Source organism: Chrysochloris asiatica, unplaced genomic scaffold, assembly GCF_000296735.1.
Source record: "Chrysochloris asiatica unplaced genomic scaffold, ChrAsi1.0 scaffold00214, whole genome shotgun sequence".
Classification (NCBI taxonomy): Eukaryota; Metazoa; Chordata; class Mammalia; order Afrosoricida; family Chrysochloridae; genus Chrysochloris; species Chrysochloris asiatica.
In genome coordinates this window covers 1746339-1758151 of record NW_006408732.1, presented here as the reverse complement: position 1 = coordinate 1758151, position 11813 = coordinate 1746339, and the positions used below count along the sequence as shown (strand labels likewise).

Here is an 11813-nt window from a genome sequence, read left to right as displayed (position 1 = left end):
CTTGTGCAGCAGATTTGCCTAATGCAATCTGTTGTTTGATTTCTTGACTACTGCTTCTGTGAGTATTGATAGTTGGTCCAAGAATGAAATCCTTGACAACTTCAATCTTGTCTCTGTTGATAAGAATGTTGTTTATTGGTCCAGTGGTGAGGATTTTTGTTTTATTTACATTGAGATGTAATCCATACCCGAAGGCTGTGCTCTTTGATCTTCATCAGTAAATATTTTAAGCCCTCTTCACTTTCAGTAAGCAAAGTTGTATCATCTGCATATTGCAGGTTGTTAATGAGTCTTCCTCCAAACCTGATGCTACATTTTTCTTCATATAGACCAGCATCTCAGATTATTTGCTCAGCATACAGTTTGAATAACTATGGTTATCCTAAAATATTTATATTATGTAGTGGTCCACTCGAGGCCAACCTTGTTATTATCTATTGAATATGCTTAATTTGCAAACAGATTACTCTGTGTGAAATATCAGGAGTGTGTTAACTCTACAGGATAAACACTGGACTGGAAACCACAAAATTGGTGGTTTGTGTCCACCAGCTGCTTTGTGGAAGAAAGATAAGGCTTTCTGCTCTCACAAATATATATATTTAAAACTTTGGAAAAGGAGCTTTATTTCAAGTCATGAATTGGGCTGTGAACCTTAATGTCAGCAGTTCAAAACTACCAGCTGTTCTGCGGGAGAAAGAAGAGGCTTTCTGCTCCTGTAAAGATTTACAGCCTTGGAAACCCTGTACAGGGTCGCTATGAGTCGGATCAAACTCCACGGCACATAACCAACACCACCAAAGCTTAGGAAATCTTAAACAGGTTCATTATGAGTTGGAACTGAGTTGATGGCACTCAAAAATAGCATGTGAAATATATAGGCATATATGTTATACCCAAATATCCAAACCTATTTCTGTGTTCCTACTCACACTGACCATATAAGGAAGAGTAGAATTGTGCCCAGGATTTCCAAGGGTTTACAGAAGCAGAATGCCACTTTTTTTTTTTTTTTTTTCCTGTGGAGCAACTAGCAAATAAGTAGGTTTTAACCACTAAACTTGCCTTTAGCAACTGAGTGCTTAATCAATGAAACACCAGATTTATGTCTATATATATACATAGATACATTTTCCTTCTTTTACACATATGTATTTGTCCTTATATGACCCACACAGCATTTATTATAATGTATAATGTCTAAAGAATTTCAATTTTGTCAGATGCTTATCATGAAAATATCCAAACTATCTAAGTCCTAAATTCTCATTGTAAATATTTAGCAAATATTTAGTAAACTTAAACATTCTATGACTATACTGTAGTTTGCTTTATATATATAGAAAACTTTGAGGTTCATTTTTTAAAGTTTCTAATTTTAGCAGGGTAATGCCAAAAGAACCAATAGATCTGTTTTGGAAGAAGTGCAACCAGAGTGCTCCTTGGAGGCCAAGATGGCTAGGCTTCGTCTCTCATACTTTGGACACATTGTCCGGAGAGAACAGTCGCTGGAGAAGGATGTCATGCTGGGGAAAGGTGGAGGGTCAGAGAAAAAGAGGAAGACCCCCAATGAGATGGATCAGCCAGGTGACATCATTGATGGCGTCAAGTGTGGTGGCGGTAGTGAGGTTGGCCCAGGATCGGACATTGTTTTGTTCTGCTGTGCATGGGGTCGCTATGAGTCGGTTCCAACTCTATGGCACCTGACAACAACAACAACAATGAAGTATGTGTAGCACACACAAAACAAAAAAAACTTTGTTCATAAGTATTAGATTATATTTGGTGAAGGATTCCATGGACACAGTTTAAACCCTTTGTAATCTTAGTGGGACTAGGGCAGGATGTTATGGCAATGCTGGGTGTCAGCCCCTAAGATGTTGGCCAAACTTTGTTTATGTTAAAAAACACACCATATGTTTCAATAGTGTTTTCTGCTGTGTTGTCTTTATTTCAAGTCACAGATCCATTTGGAGGGTTCTTATGGGTCAAGCAGCAAGTGATTTATAAGCAAAATCATGATCTATGATAGTATCATCACATACAGGCATAGAATTGCTTATATTAAAAAGCTTACAGCCTGAGAGTCCATAAGTTGGTGTTTTATGGAATACCTGAGATGTATCTTGCTCCAATTAAAATTATCATGCTACTCACTATAAAAATGCCCAAGGGCAGACTAGAGAAAATACTAGAGTTGCCACTTTCAGGAGACTGTGCTGTAACCCAACCCATTGACTTCATCACAGCTCTCTTCCAGGTAGCATAACGGACTTCACTTTCTGTGACCTTGATCTGTGGTTCAAACTGCTCCATCACGATAGCTGTCAAATTATCTGGTTCTAGACTCCAAACATCCACTTCTTTTGCAGCTCCTGCTGCCATAGCAACACCCAATGCAACTGTTTCAGTAATATTGGGCTTTACTATTGGAATATGCAGAATATCTGCTTGCAGTTGCATAAGAATTCTGTTGTTAGTCATTTTTCCATCTACCTGCAAATGACTGAATGGAACTCCACAGTCACGGTTCATGGCATCCAAAATTTCTCGAGTTTGGAAACAAATAGCTTCTAGTGCAGCAAAAGCAATATGACATTTATTGGTGAACTGAGTGAGACCACAGATGATTCCTCTTGCACTGGGCTCCCAGTAAGGTGCATATAATCCTGAAAATGCTGGAATGAAGTAACAGCCATAAGAAGTACCTACTTCTTTAGCAAGGATTTCAATTTCTTCTGGGGTCTCTAGAATTCCAAGATTGTCTTTTAGCCAGCGAACAACAGCACCAGCTATAGCAACAGAACCTTCCAGTGCATAAATCACTGGCTTATCTCTGCCTAGTTTGTAGGCCACTGTTGTCAGAAGGCCATGTTCAGAAAATACACACTTGCGGCCTGTATTACATAGTAAAAAACAGCCTGTGTCATATGTGTTCTTGGCTTGTCCTTCCTGGAAGCACATTTGTCCTATTAATGCAGCAGATTGGTCCCCCAAACACCCAGAAATTGGCACACCTTCCAATGATCCAGCTTTCATATGGCCGTAGATCTCCGAAGAACTGCATACTTTCGGAAGAATATCCGTTGGAATTTCAAAAAAATCACAGAGATCTTTATCCCATTCCAAAGAATGAATGTTGAAAAGCATTGTCCTACTTGCGTTTGATACATCTGTACAATGGACACCTCCATTCACTCCTCCTGTCAAACTCCAGATAAGCCAAGAATCAATTGTACCAAAAAGAGCTCTACCATCTTCTACAGCCTTCTGAACTTTTCTCACATTGTCAAGCATCCAACGGAGTTTCACTGCACTGAAGTAAGTGCTAAGGGGAAGACCTGTCTTGGACTTGACAAAGTTATTGCTTCCTGGTATTTTTTTACTGAGATTTTCAACAGTAGCCTGTGTTCTTAGATCAAGCCACACCAAAGCGTTGTAGAGAGGCTCTCCGGTTAACTTGTCCCAGACGATAGCGGTCTCCCTCTGATTGCTGACACCAATAGCTTTTATGTTGGATATATCTATATGAAGTTCATCAAGCTTCTCACACGTTTTCTCTATACACTCATAGACTGACTGCAGAATTTCCTTGGGGTCTTGTTCCACCCATCCTTCTTTGGGAAACTCTTGGGTTAATTCAACTTGATAATGAGTAAGTAGTTCTGCTGTTTTAGAATTGAAAACCGAAAAGCGACTGGAGTTGGTGGTTTGGACCACTGCTCCTACCAACGGCCCCTCAACTGCTTTCTTCGGGGCTGCCATGAAACCGATAGGCTCCACAGTGCTTGGGCGGTTTCCCAGGTGACAGTGGTGTTGGAAGGGGGAAGGGAAAGAACCATCAGCGTGGCAGGAACCTGAGCCGTTTTGACAGCAGCGAAGGCAGTTGTGCCCCACAGCACGAGGGGCAACCTTTGCCCTTTAACTGCCATGTGTTCCCATATCACTCTGTCCTTCCGGTTCAGGTCTGGCCCTAACCGATCAATTAAAGACAATTTAAAAAATAATAATAAAATTATGAATGTAACCATGTAATTACTGTTTACATTGTTCTTCATTCTTTGGTGAATCTATATTTTTATTTGACACTTTTTTTTTCTGCTTGTAAGAGTTCCTTTAACATTTCTTATAACAAAGGTCTGGAGGAGGAGAATTCTTGTGACTTGAATATCTGAAAAGTATTTCATGTTAATATTTTTAAATGTTTACTCTGTATATAAAATTGACAGTTTTTAAATTTGTTTTTATTTTCTTAAAATTTCAGTGTTTTAAAGCTATCACTCTACTATAGTTTGTTATTGTGTCAGATGTCAACTTTGCTGTAATTCTTATTTTTAACATATTTGTTCACCTTCTGGCTGCCTTTAAGATTTTTCTCATAAATCTTCAATTGTTTTGGTTACTTTTATCACTAATCATTTTGGTGTGTGTGTTTAATTTCCTGTGCTTGGGATTCATTGAGCTACTTGGTTCTGTGGGTTTATTGGTTTAATCAACTTTGAAAACCTTGGGGTCATTCTTTCCTCAAATATGTTTTATTTCTCTTTTTCTGTCTCTCTTTTCCCCTCTGCTTCATCTCCCTCAATAAAACTCAAAACCAAATCCATTGCTGTAGAGTCTATTTTCACTCACAGAAAAAAATTAGAACGTTCTGCCCCATTGGGTTTACAGCTGTAAATCTTTGTGGAATCAGAATGCAACATCTTTCTCCTGTGGACAAGCTGGTGGGTTTAAATTACTGATCTTTCAGGTAGTAGCCGAATGCTTGCTTAACCATTGCAGCACCTTCATGTGGCTCTCTTCATCTCCTTCAGGGACTCCAATTACACTTACATTAGGTCTCTGGAAGTTGTGTCCCAGCTCACTCTTGCTCTGCTCATTTTTAATTTACTTTTGTGTGTGTGTGTGTGCTTCGTTATTGATATTTTCTATTGCTATATCTTCAAGTTCACTAATATTTCTTAAATGTTTTCTTCAATGTCTCATGTGCCATTAATTTATTAACTCATACATTTGTAGCTTTCATTCTTAGAAGTAAAGTTTGGGTCTTTCAAATACCTACTAATCTTTTTGAACACATGAAATATAGTTAGAATGACTTTTAATTTTATAATCTCCTAATCCACATGGAGTTCTGGTGTAGCGCTGCAGAATAAGCACTGCACAACAAGGTTGGCTTGAACTGTAAAGTCGGTGGTTCAAACTCAGCAAGGATCCCTCAGAAACCCTATACACAGCCACCATGAGTTAGAACTAACTTGATGGCACTTAACAACAATAACAATGCTACTGTCTGAGTCACTTCTGGTTCCGTTTTGATTGATCATTTTGTCCCCTCATTGTAGATTATATTTCTCTACTTCTTTGCATGTCTGATTCCATACCAGATATTATGAAATTTACCTGGTTGGGTGCTGGCTATTTTGTATTCTGGAATGCAATGAAATTACTTGAAAAAAGTTTAATTATTTTGGGTGTTGCTTTTTAGATTTGTCAGATGGGTCCTGGATAATACTCAGTCAAAGAATAATTATTTTCCTTTACTGTGATTCAACCCAATGTCCCATGAAAAATGAAGTTTTCCTATTTGTCTGGTGGGACTATTCTCTGTTCCAGTTTGTGTGATCACTAGGCATTGTTACTCTAATCTTATTATATTGACCTCTCGGAAGCTTCATGTTGTTTCATTACACATAGGTACTGATCATTACTCAAGGAGTCACCACCTTGGCTGTCTGGCGCTTACCTCCATCTCATCACCACAAGATTTCTAATGACTACACTTTCAAAAGGGTCTATATTGTTCCTCCTCCCTGTTCTGTGCTCTCAAAACACTTCCATGACAGTAGATTTGGAAAATTATAGTATACTTACCACTCACTTATCAACATGGCTAGACACTGAAGCAAAAATTCTGTGAAAATCAGCATTATGCAAAAATGGAGGATGACTACATAATTATATAATTGTCAAATTTCATCTTTAAATAATTGCCAAAATGTATCATTATATACCTACCAAATTCCATTATTATGGAATTTCCAAACTACTGAGAATCATCACTCAGCCAAGTTGGCATATAATCTTAACCATCATAGCTAGCATTACTCTCAACTCACACCTTGGCATTTGTTAACGCCAGACATATGTCATTATTGTGCGAACTAGTTAGAGAATAGATTTTTTTTACTATTGATAGAAATGCAGAATGCTGGATAATAAAATAGTTGATAAGTGAGGAGTAGCTGTACTAACACTGTTTCATATCTCCTAGTGATCAATCTTCTTCATTGTCAGACATCTAGCCTCTTACAAATTGTAATTTCACATATTCTGGCCACTTTATTCATTTAGATGGCAGAATAAATACATTCTTTGTTATTTTATGTTGACTAGAGCAGAAGTGCTTTGAATAAAACTTAAAGTTTCAAATGAATTGTGAATATTGTTATGTGCCATTAAGTTGGCACCAACTCATAGTGACCCTGTGCACAACAGAACAAAATATTGCCTGGTCCCTCGCCAACCTAACAATTGTTGCTAAGCCTGAGCCCATTGCCGCTACCATGGTGCCAATCCATCTAGTTGGGAATCGTCCTCTTTTTCTGTAACTCTCCACTTTACCAAACATGATATTCTTCTCCAGGGACTGGGCACTCCTGATAGATAATATGTTCCAAGTATGAGAGAAGAAGTCTGGCCATCCTGGCCTCCAAGGAGCATTCTGGCTGTACTTCTTCCAACACAGATTCATTTATTGTTTTAGCAATTCATGGTACTTTTAATATTCTCCTCCAACACCATAAATCAAATACATTAGTTCTTTAACAGTCTACCTTATTCATTATCCAACTTTCACATACATATGAGGTTATTGAAAATTCTATGGCTTGGGTCAGGCTCAGCTTAGCCCTCAAACTGATATATTTGCTCTTCAACACTTTAAGGAGGTCTTGTGCAGAAGATGTGCCTAATGCAATATATCGGCTTGCATTAGGCAAATTGTAAATTTAGTGAATAAAAATTTATTTACTCACTATTTAAGAAACATTGATTAGTGACTCAATGAATGGCAGTTTTCTGTATCAGACCATAAGTGGCACTTCTAAGTTTTCTCAAGGATGAAGCTCATCTATAGTTAGTCAAACCAAACAGAACATGATAGAAAATAATATGAATATCAACCATAATATTGTCATTTTACTGTTTAAATGGATCACATTTTCCATTTAAATAAATTTTTGATGAGAAATTTAGAAGCTAGAGAAGCAAAAGTAGCAATAAAAAATTTAATAGTAAAAAGAGAATTCATCAGAAGACACACACACAATTTCTATCAATGTCTTTCTTCAATATTTAAAAGTATCTTTCTGTTGTTAAGTGCCGTCAAGTTCATTCCAACCCATATAGACCCTATATAGGGTTTCCTAGAAGTGACTGATGGGCGTGAACCACTGGATCTTGTGGTTCAAACTGAGTTTGCAGTCTAGTGCATTAACTCACAGTGCCACATTAGAACTCCAAAATATTGAAGTTGTTTGGATACACCAGCAACACTCATGAAAGTGTAGATATTGTTGCTAAGTGCCATCGAGTCGACTTCTCATAGTGACCCTATATAAGGTTTCTGACTAGCAGCTGGTGAACGGAACCACCGACCATGCAGTTCAAACCAACTTTGCACTCCAGCCATTAACCCATAGGCAGCACACCAGGACAAATATTTAGTAGCAACAATTACCAGTATTCCAATTTACCATAGAATGGCTGAATCCCCATAAAATTGATAACTTTAAAATTCTTTAAACTTTTATTCCTGTTCAAGTATTTGTATAGTATTAAGCACATATATAGATTTGAGTCCTGATATTGTGCTGTAGGATAAACACTTGATTGCTAACCATGAGGTTGGTGATTCAAAATCACCAACTGCTCCTCAGAAACCCTATACAGGGTCCCTATGAGTTGGAACCAATATGACAGCACTTAGCATAGTGATTACAGGTCCGGCTGCTAACCTCAAGGTCAGCAGTTCGAAACTACCAGACATTCCATGGAAGAAAGATGAGGCTTTCTGCTCCCATAAAAATTTACAGAAACCTTAAGCCTCAGAAACATTATGCAGGGTCATTACGAGTTAGAACCAACTCCATGTCATACTAGTACCACCAACAACAAAAATATAGATTAATCTACACACAAAAAAAGATTTGACCCCAGCTTTCTTCTTTATATACCACATGTGAATATAACTACAGATTTTCCTAATCCTGTTTTTGAGGCTAGAAATACTTTAAGCATTTTATCTTTAATGTGAGAACATTGCTTATATAAGCACTTTGTGAAGGCATCCATTCTTTTCAGAAAGAAATGTTGCACATATTTGTTTCACTGATATGAAATTCTAGCCACTAAAAAATCAGATGGAGTCCTGGTGCGCTCTGTAGGATAAGTACTGGACTGAAAGTTTATTTGAATCTCAAGGTGATGGTTCTAATCTACTAGGTGTGCCTGCAAACCCTATACAAGGTTGTGGATGAGATGGAACCTACTTAACAGCACTTAACAAGATCAACACCAAACAAACATATAATGTCTCAATTTAGTTTAGAAGGAAAAGTTAACCCAATTCACATAGTTTCCTTAGGGTAATCACAAATTATTAATGCATTTAACCAAGATTAACCTTTTTAAAAATAAAAAGTGAAGAACTTGTACTAACGCTTTTATTAAAAATAATAATAATAATAATAATAATAGAGGAGATATATGCTTGACCTAAGCCATTGTAACTTCAATGTAGAACAAACCAATTTTAGGCATACAAGAATGCTAGTCTTCCTCAATTAAAAAAAAAAAAAAAAAGTGAGAATTGGTTTTGAATGTTTAGATTTCAGCAAGTTGGGTTTTTTAAATTTTATTTTATTGTGAATTGAGTGATAGTTGACATGGGAGAAGATCACATGTACATGAATCATTTCATTGCAATGAAAAGTTGGATTTATCTTAGTCTTATTGTCCCATATGCATGTGAAATTTGGACAATGAATAAAGGAAACTTAAGAAGAATTGATGCATTTGTGCTATGGTGCTGGAGAAGAATATTTGAAGTATTCGGGTAGAAGAACAAACAAATCTGTGTTGGAAGAAATACAGCCAGAATGCTCCTTAGAAGTCAAGATGGCAAAATTTCATCTCTCCTACTTAGGACATGTTACAAGAAGGGACCAGTCCCTGGAGAAAGACTCCTTTCTTGGTAGTGGAGGGTCAGGGAAAAAGAGGAAGAATCCCAATGAAATGGATTGGCACAGTGGTAGCAGCAATAGGTTCAAGGGTAACAGCAGCTGTGAAGAAGGTGCATAGCTGGACAGTGTTTCATTATGTTGTATATAGAGTTGCTGTGTGTTGGAGCCAAATTGATAGCACACGTGACAACAACAACAACTGATCATTTTCCCATCTAATATAGTAAGATGGATGGGTAATTGAAAGGATATATGATAAAACTAGTATAATATTTATTATAGACTTGTTAGAGGTAACATTCTTTCAACTTTTCCATATACTTACAAGTTTTTGTAATGCAATGTTGGAAAATACAATATAAAGAAATAACTAACAGGGTAGGGAATAGACACAGGATAGTTTGGGTGCTGGGGAAGGGGCAATACACAAGAAGCGGGGAGGGTAACAGAAGAACGAGGCAGATGGGAAAACAGGCAGGTTTGCATGGGCTAAGTGGGACAGAGGTCATTAATGATGTATGCACAACCTTAGAACAACAGGGCTCTGAGATACAGGGATTGAGGCATGGTTGGAAATGGCAAAAGGGTAGAAATAATGTTAAGATGCTTGGCTGCCTTTTTATTCTTGGTTTCCTTTGCATACAATTGTAAAATAGACACTTGAGGGGGAGAGAAAGGAATAGCCAGAAATACCACCATAGAAAGCTTGTAAGTCCATCTTCAGGCTGTAACTGATAAGAATACCTAAAATGGGGCTACAACTTGGCCAATGAAGGAGGCTTTCTGAGGAGCCTTTGCATTGCATAAGACCATAGGTGAAATCCTGAACCCCATCCAGAATCTTTTGAGGTGGGAAATATCCACTTGAAAGGACAAGCAGACCAGCCTGGAGCTGCTAGAAGAACAGAAGATATGTCTTGAAAGAAAGACTGACAGGAATAGGCAAAAACAATAATGGCAGTCTGACTGACTACTACAAGAAAAAGCAAGTTACTTGCCCAGGAGAAATCAATGCAAGTGGTTGGGTCTTCTCAGGACAAACCCTCTTTAAAGACCTAGACTCAAGGAGAATATATGAGCAGACATGCTTTCTGACTGGTGACCATGTTGGTCACCGATAAGTGGAAGTGATGGAAAAACCGCAATGACTCCTGTGAACCCGACTGGAGACCTGGTTGGCCAGCAGTGTGGCAAGACCTGGGGACTCCTGGGTCCAGAGTCAGTGATATAGCCACAGAAGATTAGAGTGGAGAGTGAAGCATCCAGCTGATAAGAAGAAAGGGGATATGCACAAGAAGACCTACACTTGAAAATAATACCCACTTGACCTAGCTTCAATGGCTGGATGATCAGAACTCAACTAGAAGAAAGAAGAAAAGGAAAAAAAAAGAGTAATCTGATACAATTTGATGAACTTGACCTACACCTATGGATGCAGTAGCTCAAAAGAGGGATCAAATCTTTCAAACAAGGATAATTCCCACACCCTTGGTACACAGGGTAGACAGGGATTGGCGACCTGGACATTGGCTACCCAAAATGGGGGTGGGGGAGGGACTATAAAGGCAAGAAGTTATTGGCTTACAAGCTTTCAAAAGGGAACCTAGATCCAGAGGATGTGGAGAAAGGTTGAATCTCCACTGAGTAGTATCCAACCTGTCTGGTGGGGCTGATGAAAGGATATGGTGATAGGACTCTTGTGGTACAACAGTGAATAATTGCTATCAGGACTGACTTTGAGGGTTGGAAATGTAATGGTAGATGTTTTGTAGCAAAAGGAGGGGAGTGGTTGACTTTGAAGTCCGGGAGTGGAGGTCCCTGGGACCATCCATGGAGAAGAGTGGTGAGCGAGACCCTACCCAGAGAAGCAGTGACACCAGAGATGGAGGCAGAGACGATGACATGGAGAGATGGAGTGGCTGGGCACTCTAGACCCAGAGATGGAGAGGGGTTGTGTTCTGACAACCAAGGGGCTGACTTTTGGGGTGTACCCTTTGGTTATTTGATGATGCATGGAGGGGATTAGAATCATGGCAATGAAATGATATACGATAGGATGAATGTAAAGCTAATGTTCTCCTATGTATATTATCACATAATTCACAATAAAACCTAAAAAAAAAAAAGAAATAGCTGGTCAAGTTGCAAAACAATGAATAGAGATCTAGTTCATACAGGTACCTTTGTTTGCAAGTATAGTTCAAAGAATTAAATAAATAATAACTGCGAAGTTTACATTAACTGAATGATTTTGTGATTCAATAATCTAGATAAAATTGTTCATATCAAGAAAATCATTAATTGTGAATAATTTTTATTAAGCTATTTACACTTTTATATTGTGCATACTCTTCTATTTCTTATAAACCTTGAAAATCTTAGGAATCCAGTTGTATATTTACCTCCTTCGCTTTTTTTTTTTCTTTCACGTTTAATTGTGAATTATGTGATAGTTTACATGGCAGAGCATTAGCTTTACATTCATGCTATCATATATCATTTCATTGCCATGGTTACAATTCCTTGCATGCATCATCAACCAACCAAAGGGTATACACTACAAGCCTG

At 38.0% G+C, this 11813-nt stretch overlaps 1 protein-coding gene across 1 annotated transcript; it reads right to left on the bottom strand.

Annotated features, from left to right (window-relative positions):
* Positions 1 to 2103: 2103 nt before the first annotated feature.
* GK2 (glycerol kinase 2) lies at positions 2104 to 3765 on the bottom strand. Its single transcript, XM_006872895.1, has one exon. It carries the CDS (start codon positions 3763 to 3765, stop codon positions 2104 to 2106), a length of 1662 nt encoding a protein of 553 aa, XP_006872957.1.
* Positions 3766 to 11813: the final 8048 nt, after the last annotated feature.

What these genes read in the sequence shown, in the direction of transcription:
- GK2 (XM_006872895.1), bottom strand. Translation starts at nt 3,765, where the DNA reads ATGGCAGCCCCGAAGAAAGCAGTTGAGGGGCCGTTGGTAGGAGCAGTG.